A 25,684-nucleotide genomic window follows, 5' to 3' on the forward strand; every position below is an offset into this window, starting at 1 on the left:
ATGAATCTTGCACTAGTAATGCCTGTGGAGTATCTGCTTGGTTTATGGGGTGAATCTTGCACTACTGATGTCTGTGAAGTATCTGCCCGGTTTATGGGGGACCCTTGTACTAGTGATGCTTGTGCTGTATCTATCCAGTTTGTGGGATGAATATTGCACTAGCGAGATGTCTGTGCTGTATCTGCCGGGTTTGTGAAGTGAATCTTGCACTAGTGATGCTTGGGCAGTATCTGTCCGGTTTGTGGGGTGAATCTTGCACTAGTGATGCCAGTGCTGTATCTGTCCAGTTTATGGGACGAATCTTGTAATAGCGATGTCTGTGCTGTATCTGCCGGGTTTGTGGAGTGAATCTTAAACTAGTGATGTCTGTGCAGTATCTGCTTGGTTTGTGGGGTGAATCTTGCACTAGTGATGTATGTACTGTAACTGCCCGATTTGTGGGGTTAATCCTACACTAGGGATGTCTGTGCTGTATCTCTCTGGTTTGAGGGGTGAATCTTGCACTAGTGATGTCTGTGCTGATCTACCCTGGTTGTAGGGTGAATCTTGCACTGCTGATGCCTGTGCTGTATGTGCACTGCTTGTGGGGTGAAGCTTGCACTAGTGATATCTCTACTGAAACTGCCCGGTTTGTGGGGTGAATCTTACACTAGTGATGCCAGTGCTGTATCTGTCCAGTTTGTGGGATGAATCTTGCACTACTGATGCCTGTGGAGCGTCTGCTTGGTTTATGTGTTAAATCTTGCACTGTCTGTGCAGTATCTGCCCGGCTATGGGGTGAATCTTTCACTAGTGATGCTTGTGCAATATCTTCCCCGTTTGCTGGGTAAATCTTGCACTAGTGATGCTTATGATGTATTTGTCCAGTTTGTGGAGTGAATCTTGCACTAGTGCTGCCTGTGCAGTATCTGTTCGGTTGATAGGGTGAATCTTGGACTAGTGGTATCTGTACTGTAACTACCCGGTTTGTGGGGTTACTCCTGCAGTAGTGATGCTTGTGCAGTGTCTGCCTGGTTCCTGGGGTGAATCTTGCACCAGTGATGCCAATGCTGTATCTGTCCAGTTTATGGGATGAATCTTGCACTAATGAGGCCTGTGCTGTATCTGCCCTGTTTGTGGGATGAATCTTGCACTTGTGATGCCTGTGCAGTATCTGCTCGGTTTATAGGGTGAATCATGCACTAGTGGTGTCTGTACTGTAACTGCCCGGTTTGTGGGGTTAATCCTGCACTAGGAATGCCTGTGCTGTATCCATTTCTGTCCTGTGTGGGAGGTAAGATTGAACTGATGATGCCTGTGCAGTATCTGCAGTGTGTGGGGTGAACCTTGCAGTAGTGATGCCCATGCTGTAGATGTCCAGTTTGTGGGGTGAATCTTGCAGTAGTGATGTCTGTGCTGTATCAGTCCTGTTTGTGGGTTTAATCTTGTACTGCTGATGCCTATGCTGTTTCTGCACGGTTTGTGGGTTGAAGTTTGCACTGCTGACGGCTGTGCTGTTTCTGCACGGTTTGTGGGTTGAGGTTTGCACTGCTGACGGCTGTGCTGTTTCTGCACGGTTTGTGGGTTGAAGTTTGCACTGCTGACCCCTGTGCTGTTTGTGCACGGTTTGTGACGAAAGATTGCGGTTCTGCTGCAAAGCATCGACGTGCTTACGCTGTGGCTACCTGTGTGTGGTGCATGTTCGACGAGCCTTGAAATCATTCGCGCTTTTCCAAAATGACTGGCTTCAACAGTGCTCGTTTCTTAATGGTGTTGTGTGCAGAACTGGCCATATTGTGGCCGCGGTTCACACTTCTCTGTGATAAACCAGTGCTGTTGATTTCTCTGTGTTTCCATATTCTTAGGTATGCTGGCGTACACCGAACGAGCAAAATCATGAGGTTTGTGGACAAAATTACCAAGTCGAAATATTTCCTGAAGGCCACAGAGACAGAGTTCATTAAAAAGAAAATCGAAGAGGTGTCCAATACCCCCCTGCTGCTAACAGTCGAAGTACAGGAGTGCAAAGGAACATTATCCGTGAACATTCCACCGCCACCTACTGACAGAATATGGTAAGCGCTGGAGACCTTCACACGTGGCAGCTTTTTCTGATGTTTAATGACATCTCAATTACAGTACACTTTCCACGCGGTGCCAGCCTTCTGACAGTCACGGTCATTGGTATTTAAGAAAATAAAATGTATTTGTTATTCTATTCAAGAATTGTTGATGTTAGGAAAGGAAGTTTCACTTTGAAGACGTGGTGAATACAGCACTGTAGGCTCACACGATGCGCCAAAGACGGGGCGGCAAATGTTGTTCACAACAGTAAGTAAAGTTAGATGACTCCCCCAATGGGTGAGAGGAACAGAGCATGAGGAAGTATATATGTAGCAAACGCTACTCCTAGAAATGATTGCTGTGATTTTTTAAATCTTTTTGGAAGACACTGTGTTTGCAACCTGATGCTTGCTTGGAAAGTTCTTTTATGTCTGTGCCCTTGCTCTTTTCCATTACCGAAGAATGAGCAATCCCGCCATCTAGTGGCAGGACCGTAAACTTTTTTCCATATGGAACTTTGTCTGACATTACTGCACTTGCCGTCTTCTTACGAAGCACCTAGCTAGCATAGGGTGACCAGACGTCCCAGTGTGTTTGTTTATTTATTTTATTTATTTACTGCGATTTTATAGAGCGCCAACATTACCCGAAGGTGTCAGAGCGCTTTACAAAAGAACCAGTTGCGTTACATAAGGATTTTGGATTACATGAGTTACATAAGAGATATAAACAGGAAAAAAATTGTAAATGTACAAGTGGAGCAAAAGGAGGGAAAAATCGCAAATGTACAAGTTGTAAAGTCACTCAAGGATGAGATACAAACAGATAAACTCTAAAATCACATAGGAATGGTAGTAAGTACAAGGTCTGCTACATATACTAGTGGTTAGAGTTATATATACAAGTGCAGTGAAAGGAGGGAAAATTGCAAATGTAAAAGATGTAAAGTCACTCAAGGAAGAGATACAAACAGATAAACTCTAAAATCACATTGGAATGGTAGTAGTGGTGTGAGCCGTGTGAGCCGGCGCTGACAGCGTGTGGAGCATTTTTAATTGAGAGTCTGGCGCTGGTGCGGTTGACTGAATAACCGTCCAGCGTAACAATTTTTTATCTTGTGTAGCGCTTCAGTGCTATTTCTATTTTTGAAAAACATCTAATGGGGGGTGAATTTGTGTGCTGATGTAATACACTTGGTCTGCACTTGGTACCCACCTGATTCAGTCCCCGGTCCGTCACGGCGATTTTGTGCCGATTGAACGGAGGGACGCGACTCCTCCCCCTTGCTGCCTACATAGGTGCCTGTTACTTCTGCCGCGCTGGTGTGAGCAGTGTGAGTGTGGAGCATTTTTAATTGAGAGTCTGGCGCTGGTGCGATTGACTGAATAACCATCCAGCGTAACTATTTTTTATCTTGTGTTGCGCTTCGGTGCTATTTTTATTTTTAAAAAACATCTAATGGGGGGTGAATTTGTGTGCTGATGTAATACACTTGGTCTGCACTTGGTACCCACCTGATTCGGTCCCTGGTCCGTCACGGCGATTTTGTGCCGATTGAACGGAGGGACGCGACTCCTCCCCCTTGCTACGTCACTTCCTCGACTTCCTACTTCAGGTGATGGTGACTCGACTGCGCAGCGGGCGCGCCGACAACGCGCCAAAGGCGCGCCAAAGGCAAGCCCGCCTGCGCCCGTCCACGGCCGGACGGGGACAGGGGCCATGACCCCTGATCGAAATGGGGCAATAATACGGTGGAGCGCGCAACAACTTCGTGCCCTCTGTCCCACTGTTGCTAAAGCTTGTCTCCATGGCCTGAAAGCGGAAGAAGATAACAGCTGTAAAGAGTGTCAGTTTAACTGGCACACTAGAGTCACGCATAAGGCTGAGGGCACTAGGCTCATATGTGGGCTACTGAATACCAGATCTATGCGGAAGCATAATCTGGACATATACGATCTGCTCACAGATATGAAACTCAACCTCTTATTCCTCACCGAGACATGGCTTGACTCCAACTCAGAGCCGGATGTAGTTGCTTCCCTCCCGGCCGGCTATACTATGACGAGGTTGGACAGAGCCTTGGGTAGAGGTGGTGGGATTGCAATAGTATCTAAGCTGCCATTACGTTGTCAACTCGAACCACTCTCCATCACTGACAGTGCGACAGGAGCCTTTTCCTTTAAGGTCAACGCTGGTAATACAGTGAAGGGTTTCTTGGTCTACCGCTCTCCAGGTCCATTCACTCGCTTTACTACCAGCTTGATTGAAGGTATTACGGAAGCAGCCCTGCGTAGGGATAAGTTTCTGCTACTAGGTGACCTAAACATCCATTTGGATGACCCACTGGACAAAGGAGCCACTGACTTCTGTCAGGAACTACAATCTCTCCAATTACACATTAAATCCAAGGCCCCTACCCATCAAAAGGGCCATTTATTGGACCCTATCTTTGCCAACTGGGATGAAATTGAAGTTAAGGCTCCCGTCCCAATTCCCTGGTCCGACCACTTCCTAGTGCCTTTTGTAATAAATATCCCTGCTATCAATATCCAAAAGCGAACTACTCTGAAATACTCAAGCCGTAAATGGGTTGCTTTTTCTAAGGGCAAGTTCGATACTGCGCTGATTAAAGGTGGCAGACCGGGAGATGAGGATGCTGATACCGCATCAGATAGACTGGAAGGTCGCATCAATAATGCTTTGGATGACATAGCCCCTCTTTGTCACAAAAATCCCTGTAGTAGACCCCAGAAATCCGCTCCATGGTTTGGCGATGAGCTTCGCCAAGCTAAGGCGGAATGTAAACTACTCGAAAGACGGTGGAGGGTGGATTATCTTGATCAAGCAAAACAGAAGTATAAAGATAAACGGAGAGACTATCATAGCTTGATCAGGCGTGCCAAAACAACCTATTTTTCAGGCAGGATAGGGGATGCTAAAAATTCTACCAAGGAGCTATTTAAGATTTATAAAGAAATCTCGCTCTGTGGTTCACCTGTTGACCCGTCCAGTGTCTCAGAGGAATCATGTAATCGCATCGCTGCTTTTTTTCTGAAAAGGTGGCTATCATTTACTCCACTTTCTCAGGAGGAAAGAGAAGGGGATCAGAGTTTAGAGAGAGTAAACTAGAGGACGTGGGTGTCAATAGGCTAGAGAACTTTCTCACCCCACCCCCTGACGCTCTTCGGCAGATATGCTGCTCCATCAAGTCAGGGTGCCCTCGTGATCCGGTTTCACCGAAATTACTTGCCGGGAGTATCGAGGTCCTTGAGCCTTATATTAGGGATGTTTTGGATCTATCATTTAGATCCAATACAGTGCCTAAAAGCTGGAAGCAGGCTGTAGTACTTCCGCTTCAAAAAAAGCCTAATCTAAGTTGGGATAGGCTAGAGAGTCTTCGCCCTATCTCACTCCTCCCCTACCTGGCCAAAGTGGCAGAAAAGGTGGCCAATCTTCAGCTAATGGCATATGTGGAGAAAGCCAATCTGCTCCATCCAACTCAGTTAGGCTTTCGCTCACGCCACTCCACTGAGTCGGCGTTGCTTATGGCCACTGAGACCACCAGGCAAGGGGTAGATGAGGGACAGACGATGGCCCTCATTCTACTTGACCGAAGTGCAGCTTTCGACACTGTAGCACATTTCACCTTGCTGCAGTGTCTGAACAAGGGTGGAATCATAGGGTCAGCGCTGAGGTGGATCCAATCTTTTCTGTCCGACAGGGGCTCCCAGGTTAGACAGGGAGAACATTACTCTCGTATGTTCAATCTTGATCAAGGGGTTTCTCAGGGCTCTGCCCTGAGCCCTACCCTGTTTAACCTATATGCTTCCCCCGTAGCCAATATTGTGGAAAGCCATGGCATCCAACTAGTGTCATATGCCGACGACACACAGCTGGTCATCTCGCTGTCACGGGCACCCGATGTTGCGGCATCCAGCTTCAGTGCTTGCATGCAGGTGCTTGCCTCCTAGATGTCTAACAACTGCTTGAAGCTGAATGGGACCAAAACTGAGGTGCTCGTGGTGGGGGGTGGTCCAGATGTGTGGTCCTCGGCATGGTGGCCCGCATGCCTACGCACCACTCCAGTGCCCCGTCGGCAGGCTAAAAACCTTGGGGTGATGTTTGACTCTGACCTATCGTTTACTCCCCAGATTGATCGAGTGGTTGGGATGTGCTTCGGTATACTCAAGAGTCTGCGGAAGATCCTGGACCTGCTCCCCGTTGGTGCCAGGCAGACTCTGGTGCATGCCCTGGTGACATCGCGATTAGACTACTCCAACCTCCTCTATCTGGGAACCACGGTTAGAAGTCTCAATCGTCTTCAGGTGCTACAGAATGCCACAGCACGGCTGGTGCTGAGGCTTCCGAGAAGAACGGCCTCTAAAGCGGCTCTGAAGGCCCTCCATTGGCTCCCTGTTAGGGAAATGATCACCTTTAAAGCACTTTGCATGTGTCATCGCATCATCGGGGGCAGGGCTCCCGATCCCCTGCATAGCCTGATCACTCCCTATAGACCTGAGCGGATGCTTAGATCCCCCGGCACTGGACTGGTAGCTGTCCCCAAAATCTACAAAGCCCGTATGGGTGGCAGATCTTTCAGGCTCCTTGCAGCCAAGAGCTGGAATATGCTTCCGCTGGAGCTGCGTCTTGAACCCTCTGAGGCCAAGTTCCGCAGAGCTCTCAAAACTCATCTGTTCCGGTCAGTACTGATGTAACCTCCCTGTCAGGCCACCTCATACTCTCTCACCTAGCGCGGGGACACGCCGGTGCGCGTAACCAGACGCTTCACAAACTTCCATAATAAATAATAATAATAAGTAGTTACAAAGGTCTACTACATATACTAGTGATTAGAGATAAATATATAAACAAATTGCAAATTCCCGGTTTTCCACCAGCTGACCTGGCAGATTTAGGCAATTTTGGCTCAGATCCAGGTTTTCAGTGAGGGTCGACTGAAAACATTGGAGGCACGTTTTCTATGTGTTGCAGAGCAGAACTCAGTAGCAGCTCTTATTAAAAAAAAAAAGTTAAATAACTTACGATACTGGGTTTAAAAACTGGACTGTTGAATCGAGTCAGTCTTCTATTTTTGCAAAATATTGTGGTTTTTGGCTTTTAAAATCCCGTCACTCTAGCCTAGAGCTATCCATGTGTGCATGCATTCGGCATACCGCCAACTTGAACAAAAATCTCACCATGTGAGGAGGGGGTGGGGCTTGCAAGGGCGGGGCCTTGTGCCGTGGATCAACCCTGGCAAGTACCACACATCAGGCGCTAGACTAACGCATTTCAGTGTGGTGGTCCGCATCACCGCACTGAAATGCGAAGTCATGCATATTAAGGCCTGTGGTCCTCTGCTGTCAAGCGCTGCAGTTGAGTGCTGGCCTGTTTAATTAGTAATCAGTGTCACAGCAAGCAGCTGGCAGGGCGCGGTGCGTGCAGCTCGGCAGACTTAGGGGATGGCCTGAGTAAGCTCGCTACAAATCATGCAAGGCTGCTGGGTTGTGGAAATAGTCACCGCGCAGCCGCGTGGCATTCCGCACTTGCAATCACGTCATAGTCAGTGCTGCCAATGGGCAGCCAGTGGGCAGCAGTTAAATTCTGCACTGTGAGCCCACTTGCTGTAAAATGGATCCTGAGGTTTCACAGTCAAGCGTGAGTCCGAACCCTGAGAATCCCATGGGCCACAGTGGTCTGGGCAGCGGCAGACTCACGTGCCCGCGGTACCACCTGAGCAAGCTGGCCTGGACCCCTGACTACAGCTGAGCTACCACTGAGACGGCCCGAGCGAGCTCGGGCAGCCGGTCACCAGAAAAGCTGAGACCACGGGCCTCCGATATGGGAATACAGCTGCTCTCTTAACCGCATCGCTGCGGCGGCTATTCCGCCGCAGCGCTAAAGGGGCGGGGCGGCCACGCGGCAGTCGCATGCTGGTGACGGAACCGCTCCATCACCAGCCGCGGTTGAGCTGTGCTCGTGACGGAGCGGTTCCGTCATGGCCCTGCCCGCTCAATAGAACGCGCCGCGCAGGCGCGGCGGCGGGGCCATGACGGAACCGCTCCGTCATCAGCACAGCCCAACCGCAGCTGATGACGGAGCGGTTCCGTCATCAGCGTGGAAAGGGTTAACCATTGCTGCATAAAGTCAGTGTGTGCCCAAGGCAAGTCTCGAATGCATGAAATAATTTGTGGAAATAGCGCGTTAATTTAAAGTTCAAAATGTTGTGCTTGCCATAATTCGGAGCCTCTGCCTGCCAGCAGTGTCCATTATTTAGGCGCATGAATTACTGATGATTAAGGACTAGGAACGCTGGCCAGAGGGAGTGGTGAGTAACAAACAAAACAAGCTCATTCACTTTGTCTGCAAAGCCACGTCACATATCTGCACAGCGTGCGCTTTTATTACTCTAAATTATAAGGCGCACTGACAACACACCTCTCTTCTTATTTAATTTGTTCAGAACTAACTATACATGTAGCGTGCCTCCGCCTCCCTGATTTGAGACGTGCCCATTGCCATTCTGCGGTGACTCTGGCGACTCGAGTCAGCTGAGTGTTGTTGACTTATTAGGCAGCTGACGAGATGGGGCCTCTCACATCCTGGGAGACTCGGCCGGAGGCACGTGGGACAGAGAAGCCAAAGAGTAGACGGATGCTACTTGATTGGTTACCATAGAGGAGGAAGAAGGCCCAGACATTTACACTATGTGCCTTATTATTTACCTAGGATAGCCAGACACACACACACGATGACCTTCACTTCACTATTCGTGCCCTATGCAGAGTGCGCACAAACAGCCTCATACACAGCACACTTTGTAGCATTGCTGAGGGCAGGCATTAGGCAGAGACACAAACTCTAAACGCAAGACTATTTTCATGTTGTGCACAGTACAAGATAACGCACAGGGAGAGATTATTGTATGGAAATGCACTTCACACCGGGATTGTATACATTTAACTCTTGATCATTTGTAGCATTTATTCAGTCTACGTAGACTGCTCTTCATTGCTTGATTTTGATCGAGAGTGTCATTCACAGTTGTTGAAACGTCACTCATAATTACACTGAATTTATAAAAATGTCACACATAGCAATCTGAAACTTTGGCAGCTATGGTGAAGCACATGAGGCTCGTTTGCCCCCGTCCTCCCGCCCCACCTCCACCCCCTCCAAAAATAAAAACAACAAGCTTGCTAAGGCCGGTGCCGATGTCCTGTGGTGTTTTCACACCCCCTAATGGACGTGGGCAGTTCAAAGCCTCGGAAAACGAGCTGAAAACCCACTGTTTACAGTGGTTTTCAGCTTGTTTTCCCTGCCACTGTATGATATCGGCTCCTCACTGGGAGACCGTGTGATGGGAGCCAATATTGTGTGTTACACATGGTGGCACCATGTGAGTTGGCAGGTCTGATGCAGTTCTTTTCTTGCCAATGTGGTAGATATTAAAACCTTATGCTCTCAAGCTTATGCTTTTCCTTACGAGAGGCCTTGCCCTGATTCTTTGGGGCCTTTTTGAATATATATGATATGCTGTACTTCCCCTCCAGATCCCCCTCCTTTCAGATTACGTTGCTTATGCTGTAATGCCGCAGCATCAACACGTGCATGTCGTGCATCGGCTGTGTGCTACAACACGCTTGGTGCAAGCCTCTCTGCTTTGTCCTCCCATCAGTAGAAGGTTCCTAAAGAAACATTAGATTTCAGCTGCAGGAAGAGCCAAGAGGCACTTTTGGGCTCAACCACAAGGTATAGCAGACAGTACCCTTCCTTTGGGTGGTATCATTATTATTATTAGCAGTTTTATATAGCTGCGGATGTGTCCAGAAGGCATCAGAGCGCTTTACAACACACAGGATACAAGGTTACAGCAGGTTAGAGTAATAGTAGTTAAACTTGGACGTTTACATCAGTGGTTGTGAAAATAAGTTACCACAAGAGACAGTTACAACAGTTGGGCAGAGGACATACACATGTAGACGAAGTCAGATCAGGCTGCAGTAGAGAAAGGACTTAAGTCTGGTCAAGGGAGAATTAAGCAAGATGTCTGGCAAATAAGAGAAGGAGTAGTTTCTGTCCTGTAACTCCAGTTCTGTAGTAGGGGTTTCTCTGTTATAGTCATAATCTAGTGAATAGTCCCGCCCATGTGCGTGGACCCCGGAGCAATCAAAAATAATCTCTTAGTGTCAAAAAATGCAGAAAAGCATAGACACTTAAGAGAGAATTTAAAGACAGATAATGCAGCCTAAAAAGGCTACATTGTCCAGTACTTCAACTAGAAATTCCACCATCAAATCCACAAAACAGCAAAAGCCTGTACAGATTTCCCTTGCTTTACCAGCAAAATCCCTCAGGAATGATAGAGAGAAGAACCTGGACAGACAAGCCCCATAGGCTGCCATTATGTGGCTCAAAACAGGATACTGTGCCTTTAAGAGAATCTTCCAGAACCTTCTCCCAGTATCCCAGAATGCATAGCAGGTCCAACTTAGTTTCAGTTCTTTTTGAAGGCGTAACACGCCAGACCTGTAGCATTCCATAAGGAATATGTCTCTCTCCACCGGGGAGGAGGGAGGGCGCTTATGACTATAACAGAGATACCCCTACTACAGAACTGGAGTTACAGGACAGAAACTACTCCTTCTGTAGTAGGGGATCTCTGTGTATAGTCATAATCTAGTGAATAGAATGGCAAGCCCATCCCCACACCAAAGCGGCGGTGGAGAAAAGAGAATTAACGCCACTACTGTGCGAACAGATTTCGCAGCGAAGCCTGCCCAACCTGAGCGTCTGCCCTGGCATCAGTGTCCAGGCAGTAATGCTTAGCAAAGGTATGAACCGACTTCCAAGTGGCCGCCTTGCAGATTTCTGCAATCGGAACATTACGGAGCAATGCTGTCGTGGCAGCCTTGCCCCTGGTGGAATGAGCCTTAGGCTTACCTCCTAAGGTCTTATTAGCTTTTTGGTAACACAGCTGTATGCAGGACACAATCCACCCAGAGATAGACTGCTTAGAGGTCGCAAGACCCGTCCTGACAGATCCATAATTGATGAACAATTGGTCTGACCTACGAATATCCCTGGTTTTATCCAGATAAAATTTCAGCACCCTCCTAACATCCAGGGAATGCAAAGACCTTTCCGCTGGAGATGAAGGATTCTGAAAGAACGTAGGTAAAGATATAGTCTGATTGATATGAAAATCAGAAACAACCTTGTGAAGAAACTTAGGGTGAGTACGCATAACAACCTTAGCAGCATGAAATACAGTATAAGGTTCTTGGCAACACAACGCCTGAATTTCACTCACCCTGCGGGCCGATGTAATGGCCACGAGGAACGCCGCCTTCCAGTACAGGTGCTGCAACGAAGCCTTATGAATAGGTTCAAAAGGCTCCTTCATCAACCTGGACAGCACCACATTCAAGTCCCATGAAGGCGAAGGAAGCCTGACAGGAGGGAACACTTTCTTCAAGCCTTCCAGAAAATCTTTGATCACAGGGATCTGAAAGAAGGAAGTCTGTGAAGGGCATTTCCTGTAGGCAGTCAAAGCAGCCAGATGAACCTTAATGGAATGAACATTAAGGCCAGACTGCGCCAGATGTAGCAGATATGGAAGGATGACATCTTCCTTGCATGTCGTAGGGTCATAGTTCTTAGACTTGCACCAGATGCAAAACCTCTTCCACTTGTAAGCATAAGAAGTCCTAGTGGAAGGTCGCTTAGTCTCCTTCAGTATGTCCATACAATCCTCTGGGAGATTCAAATGGCCATATTGCACTATTTCAGGAGCCATGCCACCAAACTCAAAGACGAGAGGTTGGGGTGCACCATCCGCCCCCCGAACTTCGTGAGAAGGTCCGGCCTGCACGGCAGCTTCATGTGAGGAAGGAGAGACCGGTGAAGCAGGTCCGTGAACCACCACTGTCTGGGCCATTCCGGGGCAAACAGAATCATCTTCGCCCCGGATTGGGAGAGCTTGATGAGAACCGTTGGAATCAGGGGAATGGGTGGAAAAGCGTACAGAAAGCTGTTCGACCAGTTGATCCATAACGCGTTCCCCAGCGTCCCTGGCTGGTAGTACCTGGAGGCGAAGTCTCGGCATTTGCTGTTTTCGGCGGTGGCGAACAGATTTACGTCTGGAGTTCCCCACCTTGCGAAGACTTCTCCTAGCACTTCGTCGTTTATGACCCATTCGTGGTTTTCCTGAATCAGTCTGCTTAGCTCGTCTGCCTGAACATTCTGCACACCTGGCAGATGAGTGGCCGTTATCGAGAGTCCTCGAGCCAGAAGCCAGTGCCAGATCGCCTGCGCCTCCTGAGACAGAGTGCGCGATCTCGAGCCCCCCTGCTTGTTGAGGTAATACATCGTGGTCGTATTGTCCGTTTGCACAAGCAGAGAGTCGGTCCGGAAGGACGGTTGAAACGCCTTCAGCGCCAAGTGAACAGCCCTGAGTTCCAGGAAATTGATGTGGTACGTGGACTCCGAAGGGGACCACGTCCCTTGAATCTGCAGGTCTACGGAGTGCGCTCCCCATCCCAGGAGAGAAGCATCCGTCACGATCGTCTGCGTGGGAATGTCCTTGTGGAAGGGAACCCCTCTGAGGAGATTCTCAGCCAAACACCACCACTTCAGAGACTGAAGAGCATGTAGAGACAGTCGTATCCTGTCGTCCCAAGATCCTCTCCTCTGGTCCCACTGATCTTCCAAGCACTCCTGCAGCGGTCTCATGTGCAGCCACGCATGTGGCGTCAGGAAGATGCAAGAAGCCATCGATCCCAGCAGAGAAGACACCGTCCTCACTGTCGTGGATGGAGAGGACAGGAGAGCCTGAGCCTTCCGAAGGAGTGATAAACGTCGCTCTTCCGAAGGAGACACGCTTGCCGGCCGCGTATTGATGGAGGCTCCCAAGTACTGGATGCACTGGACCGGAGTCGGAACAGACTTGGACATGTTGATGTGCAACCCCAGCTTGTTCAAGAGAACGCACGTCTTCTGGAAGTGTGCTTGAGCTTCCGAGAAGGAGGAGGCCTTGATCAACCAATCGTCCAGGTATGGGTAGACAAACACCTTGTTCTTCCTCAGGTGTGCCGCTACCACTGCCATGCATTTTGAGAATGTCCTGGGCGCAGACTTTAGCCCAAACGGAAGTACCGTGTACTGATAGTGATTGGCGCCGACTTGAAATCGCAGGAACTTCCTGTGTTTGTGTGCAATGGGCACATGGAAGTACGCATCCTGTAGGTCTATGGCACAAAGCCAGTCTCCCCGTTGCAGCTGAGGATAAATCTGATGCAACGACAGCATGCGAAACTTTTCTCTGCGAATCCACTTGTTTGCCTGTCGCAAGTCCAGAATGGGCCTGAACTCGTTCTTGTCCTTCTTGCGGACCAGAAAGAACCGAGAGTACAGACCTCTTCCTCTTTGAGACAGAGGTACAACTTCTATCGCCCTTTTCCTCAACAGGATGTCGGCCTCCGCCCGAAGCACACGCAGTTGACACTGCGAGCTGATCGGAGGAATCGATGGAGGAGGGCTGGTGAAACGAAGACTGTATCCATTGCAAACAATATTCAGCACCCACTTGTCCTGAGTAATTTTTCTCCACTCTGCCAGAAAAAATTGAATGCTTCCCCCCACCGGAGCGGGTAACGGACGAAGGGGAAGTAACTGCTCAGGGTCGAGACCCAGCCGGGCCCTTGGTCGCGGTAGAGGACTGCTGTGCACCTCTACCCCTCTGACGTTTCTGGAAGGGTCTTCTGTACTGCTGCTGTTGTTGCTGCTGCTGATGTTGCCCAGAAGACTGACCCCTTCCTCGACCCTGTGACCCAAAACGCCGTTGGAATTGGCGGAAGGGTTTCTTATCCTTGGGCTTCTCCAAGCCCACCGCCGTCAGGGTTTCCGCCTCGGCCTTCATCCTGGCCATCTCGTCATCTGCGTGTTTTCCGAAAAGGGTATCTCCGGAAAACGGCAGATTAGCCACACGTTGTTGCGCCTCAGGTTTAAGCGACGTCAACCGAAGCCAAGCATGGCGCCTCTGATTGATGCCGTGGCAGTATCCATGCGCGGACAGCAGGGAGATATCCGCCGCGGCGCTAATGGCCTGGTTAGAAATCAGCATCCCTTCCTTCCTGGACGACCTCCATGAAATCCTCTCTCCGGTCGTGCGGAACGAGGTCCGCAAACCGCTCCATGGAGTCCCACAGCGCACGGTCGTATCGTCCCAACAACGCCGAATCACTGGAGGCCTTCATCGTTGCAGAGGATGTCCCACACGCTTTTCGTCCAGCAGAGTCAATCCAGCGGCTCTCCTTATCGGGAGGCACGGTGGAGGCAGGAGAGGTGGCGTGGAGCTTCCGCGCCGCCGTCACAATCACCAAACCCGGCGTTGGATCCTTCCTCAAGAAAGCCGGGTCCGACTCAGGAGCCCTGTATTTCTTCAAGATCCTGGAAGGCACAGCTTTCACCACCGCCGGCGTAAGGAAGAGTTGTTCCGCCGGCTCAAGTAGATCTGGCACCAGAGGCAGCAGGGGGCGAGACAAGTGTTTCTTATGCAATGTCTCAAAGATCACGGAAGTTGATGGCGTAGGAGCCTTAACCTCGATCCCCAACTTCGCCGCCCCGCGCAGGAGAACCTCCTGGAACGTGTCAATGTCATCAATCGGCGACACTCTCGTCTCCGGTGAGTCAGACAACGTAGGTGAGTAGGAACGGGTCCCCGAGGCAGAACTAGACCGGGATCTATGCCTCCTATGGCGATGCCTGGATCTCGAGGAGGATCCGCGTCCACTCCTCGACCTGTCCCTTCTACCTGAGCGTGACCTCGATCTCTTGGGTCCGGGACGCTCCGCCGGCCTCCCCGGGTCGGAAGTCTTGGGTTTAGGAGGAACCTTCGACTTAGGAGTCTTCTTCGGAGGTGTCGGGAGGATGGGCATCGACACCGATCGCGGTGGAACCGGGGGAGGAGGAACCGTTGGAACCGGGGCCTGAGGCGCCGGTAAAGGAGGCAACGTAGGAGGGGGCGAAACCCTCGGAGGCGGGCCTTTAGGCAAAGGAGGCAACGAAGGCAGTGCGGCAGGCTTCCTCGGGGTATACACCTCGGAGTAATGCGTTCCTGGGGAGCCACCATCCTGTCCTGACTGCGGGGAGCCCCCCACAGTCCTGGGCCTGTCCTTACGACCTCCTGACGGCGAAGAGCGGTGCTCAGACGGCGATCTTGTGTCCTTCGACCGCGAGCGGCCCTTCGGCGTCGACCGGCTTCTCCGCCTCGACGTCGACCCCGACCAGATGGACGAACCTCGAAATCTTGACGGCGGGCGATGACGCCTCGACGTCGACCTCGAGCGCCTCGACGGCGATCTCTTCGAGCGCCTCGACGGCGATCTCTTCGAGCGCCTCGACGGTGACCTCTTCGATCGCCTCAACGTCGACCTCTTTGATCGTCTCGACGTCGACCCCTTCTAACGTCTCGACGTCGACTTCTTCGGCGCCGGAGACCTCCTCCGTCTCGACGGCGACCCCGACGACGAGGATCCCCTCGACGACGATGATGTCCGTGCCTTCGACGGCGAGCGCCGACGCCGGGCCCTCCGATGTCGTCCACTCGACGCCGACGGCGACGACGAGGAGATAGACACCGGGTTCGACGGCGGCCTGTAAACGTCCCTCGACGTCGACGGGCGACGTTTTCTTGACCCAGAGCCCTGGGGAGACCGGGAACTGGCCGTGGACCTTCCTCTCGACGTCGTGGTCCTAGCAACTGAACCAGACGGAGATCTCGGACGCTTGCTGGACTTCCTGCCCCTGGGGAGCCCCCCAGAGGCCTCAGCATGGGCAGCAGAAGCCCCTCCAGACCCACCTTGAGCCTTCAATCTTCTTTCTTCAAGTCCCTGAAGTCTGATTTTTCTCCTGTCCTTCAGGGTCCTGCCAGAGAAGCCTCTACAGATCACACACTCCTCTGGGATGTGGGAAGAAGGAAGGCAGAGGATGCATACCTCATGGGGGTCTGACTTGGCCTTCTTCCTGGAGCACTCTGGGCATTTATCAAATAATGCAGGCATTATGAACAGCCAAAGAGAGCAAAAACCCAAGAAGAAAGTCACTAAAGTACTTTAAAAGTACACAAAAACGAAATTAGTGAAAAAACACCAACAAAACCCTTGAAAAGGGAGAGCTTAATGCTCCAGGGTCCTGCTTGCAGGAGCTGGAAAAAAGAACTGAAACTAAGTTGGACCTGCTATGCATTCTGGGATACTGGGAGAAGGTTCTGGAAGATTCTCTTAAAGGCACAGTATCCTGTTTTGAGCCACATAATGGCAGCCTATGGGGCTTGTCTGTCCAGGTTCTTCTCTCTATCATTCCTGAGGGATTTTGCTGGTAAAGCAAGGGAAATCTGTACAGGCTTTTGCTGTTTTGTGGATTTGATGGTGGAATTTCTAGTTGAAGTACTGGACAGTGTAGCCTTTTTAGGCTGCATTATCTGTCTTTAAATTCTCTCTTAAGTGTCTATGCTTTTCTGCATTTTTTGACACTAGAAGAGACTATTTTTGATTGCTCCGGGGTCCACGCACATGGGCGGGACTATTCACTAGATTATGACTATAACAGAGATCCCCTACTACAGAAGTTTGAGGTTCTTTTTCGAAGGTTACTAGGCAGGTAATGAGACAGAGCGAGGGAGGCAGAGAGTTTCAAATTCTAATGGAACTCGCAGAGAAAGACTGGTTCATGTATCGTTCTCGACTAAAGGTGGTAGCAGAGAGCCCCCTTCCTTTTGGTGAGGTAGCTAGGCATGCCCCTCGGAATCATCCTCCTCCTCGAGAAAGATAAAGGTACCTGGCCAAAAGACCATCTGCCCTCATACCTCATGGCTTGTTCCACCTGGAACTTACTGCAGTAGCCAAGGGAAATGGCGTGACGCGCTTAGGAACAGAGTATCCTCGGAGTGCCAGACCTACTTTGGATATCTGTTGCATTGTCAAGATTGGCTCCCGTGCTTTGCAAGCGATGGTTGAGAGGGGGTGAAGTCCATGTTATCGAGTGGAGGGACTCAGCACAGAAAGAACCACAGGAGTCCCTACCAGGAAGCACCATCCCCTGCTGATCTGCTTCCCCTGGGCACTCAACTGCAAGAGTTCCGATGGGAGGTCCCCTGGCTCTGGGAGGCACATCATCACAGGTGAGTTCAACCTTTTTTGCAGGAAGAAACTGCTAGATATCCCGAGACTTCCTGTGCGCCAGCGTGTTAAAAATATACTCTCCAGTCAGGAAGTGTGTAAGAAAAGCTTGTGTTTGATTATTTTTCATATTATTAACTATCTGAGAACTTAGATCTAGCTCCTCAGCTTCTTCTCTAATTCCTTCCAACTGCAGCCTAGCCAACATTTACCAGAGAACTTAACCCATGTACTGTGCATTTTTCCTGTTCAAAAGAGAACAGAAAAACTGTTGAAGACCTTGTTAAACAAACATAACATCAGAACGTGTAAGGAAGCGTGCGTTTTAAGCTAAGTCGCCAATATCTGATTATGACCAGCAAAGTGATAACATTTACTGGCCAAAACACTTGCAGCTAGATTCATGAAAGACCCGTTTTGCGAGACTATAATAGCGATTCATAAGGAATCGCTATTACAGACTCGCAAAACGGGATTCATGTAGGAATCGCAATATTTAATGCGATTCCGACTGATTCCTTATTTGCGATTAGCTAATTGCTAATCGCAAATAAGGAATAACTCCCCATTCATTCCTATGGGCCTAAAGGCCCATTGGAATGCATGGGGAGTCCATCCTTATTTGCGATTAGCAATTAGCTAATCGCAAATAAGATTGCGATTTCAAGGGTGCCAGGGTGTCCAAAGGACACCCTGTAGCACCCCTGATATGCAAATTTACACAATTGTTGCACACACACATGTCCAAAGGACATGTGTGTGTAACATGCAATTGAGAAAAATGCACTAAAGTGCTTTTTTCTATTTTTTCGCTATTTACCACAAAGTCAGACTTCGTGGTAAATAGCGACCAAAAATTGCGAATTCGCAATGTAAAAATGGTTCATGAATTGCATTTAAGGAATCTCAAATAGAGATTCCTTAAATGCAATTCCTCGCAAATGTGCCAATTCTTTATTAGCGAATTTTGCATTTGGGATGATGAATCCCAAATGCAAAAAATTGCACTCGCAAAGGGCCAGATTCTCAGAATCTGGCCCTTTGTGAGCGCAATTGAGCTTGATGAATTTAGCTGCTAGTGCCAAAACAGCCGAAATAATTGATGTTTTAATGCACTTTTGTCACGATTTTAATTAATGCTGATTTGTTTGCAAGGTATTTTTTGTTATTTTATTGCTGTCAGCAACACTGGTCAACTCCATGATTAATTAACCTTTATAGCTTCTGTATAGTGGGCCTATTGTTGACACCTGCTACCTTTTTTTTTTTTTACCAACTGTTAAACTTACTTTCATGATCCTACCACCTGCTCTGCTGGTCGGCTTTCAAAAGGAGCAAGACAAGGCACTGCTCTCTTGATGCAGATTTTTGGCTTTCAGGAGCTGTCCCTGGTTTATTCCTATTTGTATGTCCCTCCTTTTCTGATCTTGGACTCCACTGCCGACAGATCGGATTCGGTCGACCCTAGATTTCAGGAATAGTTGGATCAGGAGTTGCCATGCACTTCTCAGCTGTAGTTGGGGCTCTTCACTGTCCTTCATAATCTTGGATTCATTTGTGTCTGCTCTAAGTGCGCCAGTGGTCGAAGTGGGGGGAAAAAAAGTCGGGGAACTGTGGGTGGAAAATCAGAGGGCGAGAATTACCAGTGGATTGGGTCAATGGGCGGAGTCAGAGATGTGGTAGAAAGAGCAAAATATCCCAATTTTTAGTATTTGTTTCCCATTTCCCTAACCGGTTATAGCTTATTATGTTATTTAATTTAACCAATGGATACACATGTTTATTTAAGGTTTAATATGAGTAATTGACATTAAAATACATTCTCAAAGTGGGATACTTTTCCAATCACAGAATGTCCCAAATATCCTTAAGAGTGGAATCGTGGGGGGCGTGTCCAAGATGGCGGCGTGATCAGACGCAGGTCTCCGAGGCTCCCTGCCCGATCCCGGCTAAACGCCGCAAACTTTGCCTAATCTCCCCGGAGAAGCAGAGAAAAGCACAGGGAGAGGTGCTGCAGAACAGCCGCAGCCCCGAAATCGAGCCACGGACCTGCGTGCTTGGTGGGAGGCTCGGTAAGACACCAAACCGCGACCCGCTATAGCGGCCGCGCCGGAGACCTGACCGGCTTGAACACCCGTGGCCCCGAGGTCTCTGGGGGCAGGACTTGCAAGCCTGACGAGCTGGGCGAGGAGCCTCACGAACTGAATCCCCGCCGCTGGCCTCGGAGCTGCGGACCCGGAGAGGCAGCGCATCGCCATCCCCGCGACCCGGCCGGTGATCAGGTGAGACCCGGCCGGAGGTCGCGAAAATCGAGGCCCCGGCTTCGGGCCTACTGCTCCGACACCTGCGGTTCTCGGCGCGGCTGATCAGAGCGCCTCTACAGGGTGGGGGCGGACCTACCAGCGGCGGACCACACAGCGCTGCCCCCCCTACGGTGAATCGAACCTGGGAAGTGCCCCACGAGGTCCGGCGCGGCCCCGACGTGGCCGGCGGGGGCGGCGCCGCACCGCGGTGACCCTGTAGCCCCCCACGGAACCGGGGTACTCTCGGAAGGAGTGCGGGGCAACGCAGCAAAGCCAGACCCGTGGAAGCGGACCGCCCCCAGACCAGTGTGCACAAAGGTGAGGAGAGTGGAGGTGGGCACCTTAAAAAGCTCGGGGGGCACAATCGAGCCCCCGGTGTGGGGTTGAAAGGACGTGGCCGGCGGGGGCGGCGCCGCACCGCGGTGACCCTGTAGCCCCCCACGGAACCGGGGTACTCTCGGAAGGAGTGCGGGGCAACGCAGCAAAGCCAGACCCGTGGAAGCGGACCGCCCCCAGACCAGTGTGCACAAAGGTGAGGAGAGTGGAGGTGGGCACCTTAAAAAGCTCGGGGGGCACAATCGAGCCCCCGGTGTGGGGTTGAAAGGAGAGGCCCGGGCCGCATCACACTTGAGCCTGAGAGACCGGGCTAGGCACGCTATCACTGGGACGTCAGAAGTCGTGATTCACAAGCCCCTATCGCACGGTGCTGAGCAGCGACCCGGCTGGGAGGTGTGTGCCCAACTGGAGAAGGGGCTGACTTCACAGCACTCCTGGCCGGCTGGGGGGCGAGTGGCCGCATCTGCCTTCTCGACCCCGCGTGGCGCCTGGGGGGAGCTGACCTGTACTGAGACTGACTCCACTGGGCTTTTGGTCATCCGCGAGGCGGTCGGCCCACGTTTGCCACCTTGACACCGGCGGCGCCGAGGGAGGGCTGACCTGGGGTGGCGCGACTCTCCCCTGATTCTACAACGCCGGAATACCGCACTTGCCACGGGCCCCCAGGACCCAGCATCTGTCCACCTCCAGGGCCGCTCACAACATGGCGGGACAGAGGGGAAAGAAAGGGTCCCAGACGCTCCCTGAACTACTGGCTAAATCCCAGCCCAAATCTAGCAAAGACCCACCCTCACCGGCGACCATGAAACCCCTGCCAGCACCGGCGGACGACCAGGTACCTATCACCAGGTCTTTCTTAGAGACGCTGTTTAATTCACTCAGAGAAGCGTTCAAATCCTTAAAGCAAGAAGTGGCGGGCGAGGTCCGAGAACTCCGACGCGACGTGGAGGGCCTTGGAGAGCGGGTGGTCGCCATTGAAGAGGCGGACCAAACCAGAAGTAACGAAATCGAACAGCTCCAACAAGAGGTCCTGCGACTCACAGACCAGCAGCTGGACCTTCAGGCCCACGCAGAGGACCTTGAAAACCGTTCCCGTCGAAACAACATACGGGTCCGGGGGAGCCCTCAGAAAGCGGAGGGGACTGATATCACCGGGTACCTGCAGGCCCTCTTCAGGAATGTTCTAGGGGAACCAGCAGACTTTGCCATTCGCATTGACAGGGCGCACAGTGTTGGACTGCCTCGGCTCCGCCACCGGACATTTTGGCCTTCCTCCCAGACTTCCCGCTGAAAGAGCAGATTCTCCGTGAAGCCCGGCGGGCACAACCCCTCCAGGGTCACTCCATCGCCCTATACCAAGGCCTATCCAACATCACCCTGCAAAAACGTAAAGACTTCAAGAGGGCGACGGACTTCTTGCGACAGCAGCAGGTCCCCTACTCATGGGGCCACCCATTTAGACTTATATTCAAATGGAACGGACGGCTACACCAACTGCGTTCGCTCCTGGGACTTGACCAGGAAGATGATGAACCCACAACGAGAGAATCACAAGGAACGTCCAGAGGGGGTTGGCAGACAGTGCGCCATAGGCGATCCCCATCGCATTGCCTGAAACCGGATGCCTCGGTTATCACGCAGGAACGAGCAACTGCGGTGGCAGAGGTAGCCAAGGAAACCTCTCCCTCCGAGTAATCTGAACATTTGCTAGGGAGATTGCCTATAGCACATGCACTACCCGTGCGGTGGGGAGAGGCGGGCGGGGGGCCGGAGAGGCCGCCATTGGATATGACCCGTACAAGTAACACTACCACAGCCCTGTATGGACCAACAGGACTGGGACTATGTTTTCTCCTGGTTTGGGGATTTGGGGATGGGAGAGGGGAGGGAGGGGACAGTTATTCAGCTCGGGGATACTGGATTCCGAACCTGAGTATGAAGTTTAACAGTTGGATCGTTTGTGGGGTGTTTGGGGACTACGGGAGGGATCAAGGGTGGGAACCAGTGTGCCAAAAGGGGTATTGTCAATGCCAGGTTAGCTATGTCTTTCATTTGCCAATTATGATTCATGCTAAGCACGACCCACAGGGACCTTGTGGGGAATCTGCCGGACTGGGACTGGGGATCCGGGTGGGACCCAGTGTGCCGGGGAATTGTCTGGGGCTGCCTCGCCCTTCGCCTCACTACGGGCCACACCAGGTGCGTAGGCCTCACATACATCAGGATCTTTGTACTCTCCCACCATGGAGTCCAGTCTGAAAGTACTCACACTTAATGTCAAGGGCTTAAACAACCCGATCAAGCGCAGGGCCGTGATCTCATATCTAGAGAACTCCGGGGTCGACATATGCTTATTGCAAGAAACACACCTCTTACCTAAAGATTGGCACAGGATGCGCACACGCGCTTTCCCTCAACAGTTCTTCTCCTCGCTGCCAACGAAGAAAGCAGGGGTGGCTATTCTAGTCTCAAGGGGCTTCCGTGGCGTGGTGGGAGACAAGGTAGGAGAGATTAAGGGTAGGTTACTGGCACACACCTTTCAGGTGGGGGGACAGCGCTTCACCATTGCCTCACTATATGCCCGGAATTCCGGACAGGAACCCTTCTTGAAACAAGCGGCCTCCGAGTCTCTTCAGTCCCTTAACTCACCTCTGTTAATCGGGGGGGATCTAAACATGGTGATGGATTCACACGCGGACAGATCAGGTCACCGATACGGGACACAGGTGCCATAACGCCCGCTGGTAAAATCTGGCTACAAGACGAGGGCTTGGTGGACCTGTGGAGGTCCTCCCATCCCGCTGCATATCAATACACATTCTACTCCCACGTTCACCACACGTACGCCAGACTGGACCACTTCCTGTGCTCCTCGGAATTGCTCCCCATCCTTAGACATATCCATCACACCAGCTGCACTCTCTGACCTTGACGCTGTGGAGCTCACCCTACAGGTCCCTAGGTCCGCCCGCCCGGCTCATGGCGACTGCGCGAGACCCTACTACACCGTCCAGAGGTCACCACACAATTGCACACACGCCTCACCGACTATATAGCCATTAATGATATCCCTGGAACTCATGTGACCGCCCTGTGGGGAGCCTTGAAGCGGTGGCCAGAGGCGAACTCATAGCCATTGCGGCAGCTGAAGCCAAAGACCGCAAAGAAAAGAGGAGCGAGCTCACGGCCAAGGTCTCTGAACTCGAGAGGGTCCACAGCCGTACCGGCGCCGCACGAGTTTGGAGGCAACTGAAAGCCGCCAGGGCTCAGCTGGCCAGCCTGGACACTGACCGGGCCGAATTCGCTGCCCTGCGCCTCCGCCACTCGTACTACATCGGGGGTAACAAAACAGGCCGCCTGCTCGCCAGCGCCCTGAGAGCGAAAACCCAACGCTCCCAGATTTCTACTCTGACCGACGACTCCGGTCAGGACATCTCCGGCGAGTCCCAAATTGCGGAAGCATTTAGAACATTCTATGCCACCTTGTACGGGGCGGACTCGGTCTCGCCGGTCGAGGTTGATAAATATCTCGAGGCCGCGAAGATCACAGAGCTGTCACAAGCCACCGCGGACTCCCTGGATGCCCCCATCCGCCTTGACGAAGTCCTAGCTGCCATCAAGCGCTTACGCCCTCTTTAAGTCCCAGGGACCGGACGGCTTCTCATCCGGGTTCTATAAAACCTTTAGCCACTTACTAGCCCCAATCCTCACCCGACTTTTTAATTCTTTCGAGGGGCCGAGCTCCATTCCCCCAGACATGCTAGCGGCCGAGATCATTGTGTTGCCTAAACCGGGCAAAAAACCCACGAGCTGCTCCGCGTTTCGCCCCATATCCCTGCTCAACCTCGATCTGAAGATCTTCATAGGGATCCTGGCAGCGCGCCTGGGCCCATGCCTACCGGACATTCTGGAGCCGGACCAGTCCGGCTTCGTCCCTAATCGCCAATGCAGCGATAACACTAAACGCTTTCTACACCTCATTGATAAGGCCCACTTCCAGAACTCTGATTCCGCTTTACTGGCTATAGACGCGGAGAAAGCGTTTGACCGTGTAGACTGGTTCTACCTGCAGCAAGTTCTGCGGCGCTACCGGGTGGGAGACCGCTTCCAGGCCTGGATTGCAAGTTGCTATCACCGCCCACAGGCCCATGTCCGCATAGGAGGTCTACGCTCTAGCCCCTTTGAGATTCAGCGAGGCACAAGGCAGGGGTGCCCCCTCTCGCCCCTCCTCTTTGCCCTCTACGTAGAACCTCTAGCGCAAAAAATCCGGGACAACCCCAATATACACGGAATGACCTTTGGTCGGGAACCCCACACAATAGGTTTATACGCAGACGACATCATTGCTGCCCTAGAGAGCCCGGCCCGCTCTGTCCCTGCCATGCTGACGGAACTGGAGGCCTTTGGAGCCGTCTCCGGCTTCAAAATCAACAGAGGGAAATCCCTCATATTACCATTAGGCAGGAATGCCCAAGCGCACGCCACCCCGCCTGTGCACGACGGGGGAATTCAGTCAACGACACAGCTCCCCTACCTAGGTGTCACCCTCACGGCCTCCACGACCTCAACACTAACACTCAACTACACGACTTTGGCCTCTCGGATCCGTTCCGACCTTGCACGCTGGACCAGAGAACCCCTTTCCCTACTAGGCCGGGTTGCTGCGATTAAGATGACGATCTTGCCTAAAATCCTATACCTTTTCCAAACTCTCCCGGTATTTCCCCCTGCAGGCACCATTCAGACTCTGCAGTCCGATATCCACCACTTCATCTGGGGGGGCAAACGGGCGCGCATACACAAACACCTAGCATACAGAAACCCTGATGAGGGGGGTCTGGGCATCCCTAATCTCTTGCAATATTTTCAGGCGGCGCAGCTCCGCTACCTGGTGGAGTGGTTCAGGCCAGAATCCGAAAAGTGCTGGCTGTTCCAGGACAGATCCATGGCAGGTACCTCTCTTTGGAAGGTCCCGTTTCTTCTTAAACAACATCGGCCAAGCTATCTCTTGAAATCCCCCATTACCCGCACTGTCCTGCAGGTCTGGAACACGGTGGCGGCCAAGAGAGGACTCACCACTTTCCCATCCCCTCTGACGCCTGTCCTGGACAACCCGGAATTCCCGCCGGGCATCAACTCCGGGGCCTTCCCACAATGGCGCCACATCAGCAACTTCTCGGCCGGCCATCTTTTCGACCTGACAGGCTTTCTCACCCTCACCGACATTACACAGGGCTACGATGTCATTTCCCCCCACTTATTTCAATACTTTCAGCTTCGTCACTGGCTCACCCATGCGGAAGTCGCACCTCTGGTCGGCAGACCCATGACTGCCTTTGAGAAGTGGCTGGTGACGAAAGACTCGGACAAACACCTCATATCTGACCTCTACAAAATGCTCACTCCGTCCCCCCCCCCAGGGCAAGTCAGCGGGCCAAAGGAGATGGGAGGAGGAACTGGGGAGGGCCTTATCACCCCAGGAATGGCGATCTATATACTATAGGGCTGCCCACACCACACGCAATACAGCCTCCAGGGAAGCGGCAACAAAACTGGCCATATACTGGCATCTCACACCAGCCCGGCTCCACAGGGGTAACCCTGCACGAAGTGCGTTGTGCTGGAGGGGATGCGGGGAACGGGGCACCCTAACACACCTCCTCTGGGATTGTCGTGAAGTCCAGGACTACTGGAGATCTGTCCTAGACGAGATTGACTCCACATTCAACACGAAAATACCTAGGTTCCCGGCGTACACCCTCCTGGGCCTGCCCAACGCACTTACCTTTCCCCTAAAATCCCAGAGAGGCCGTCAGATGGGGG

The 25,684-nt window shown here is 51.7% G+C and overlaps 1 protein-coding gene across 3 annotated transcripts in view; it reads left to right on the forward strand.

Moving 5' to 3' along the window:
* TEX2 (testis expressed 2) overlaps positions 1-25,684 on the forward strand; it is a 664,178-nt gene that overhangs the window by 602,297 nt on the left and 36,197 nt on the right. For all 3 annotated transcript variants that reach the window (XM_078654347.1, XM_078654349.1, XM_078654348.1), the window contains exon 10: positions 1,845-2,054. In XM_078654347.1, the coding sequence (XP_078510473.1) occupies positions 1,845-2,054 (210 nt within the window). The remainder of the gene's footprint in view (positions 1-1,844; positions 2,055-25,684) is intronic.

Source organism: Lissotriton helveticus, chromosome 7 (assembly GCF_964261635.1).
Source record: "Lissotriton helveticus chromosome 7, aLisHel1.1, whole genome shotgun sequence".
Classification (NCBI taxonomy): Eukaryota; Metazoa; Chordata; class Amphibia; order Caudata; family Salamandridae; genus Lissotriton; species Lissotriton helveticus.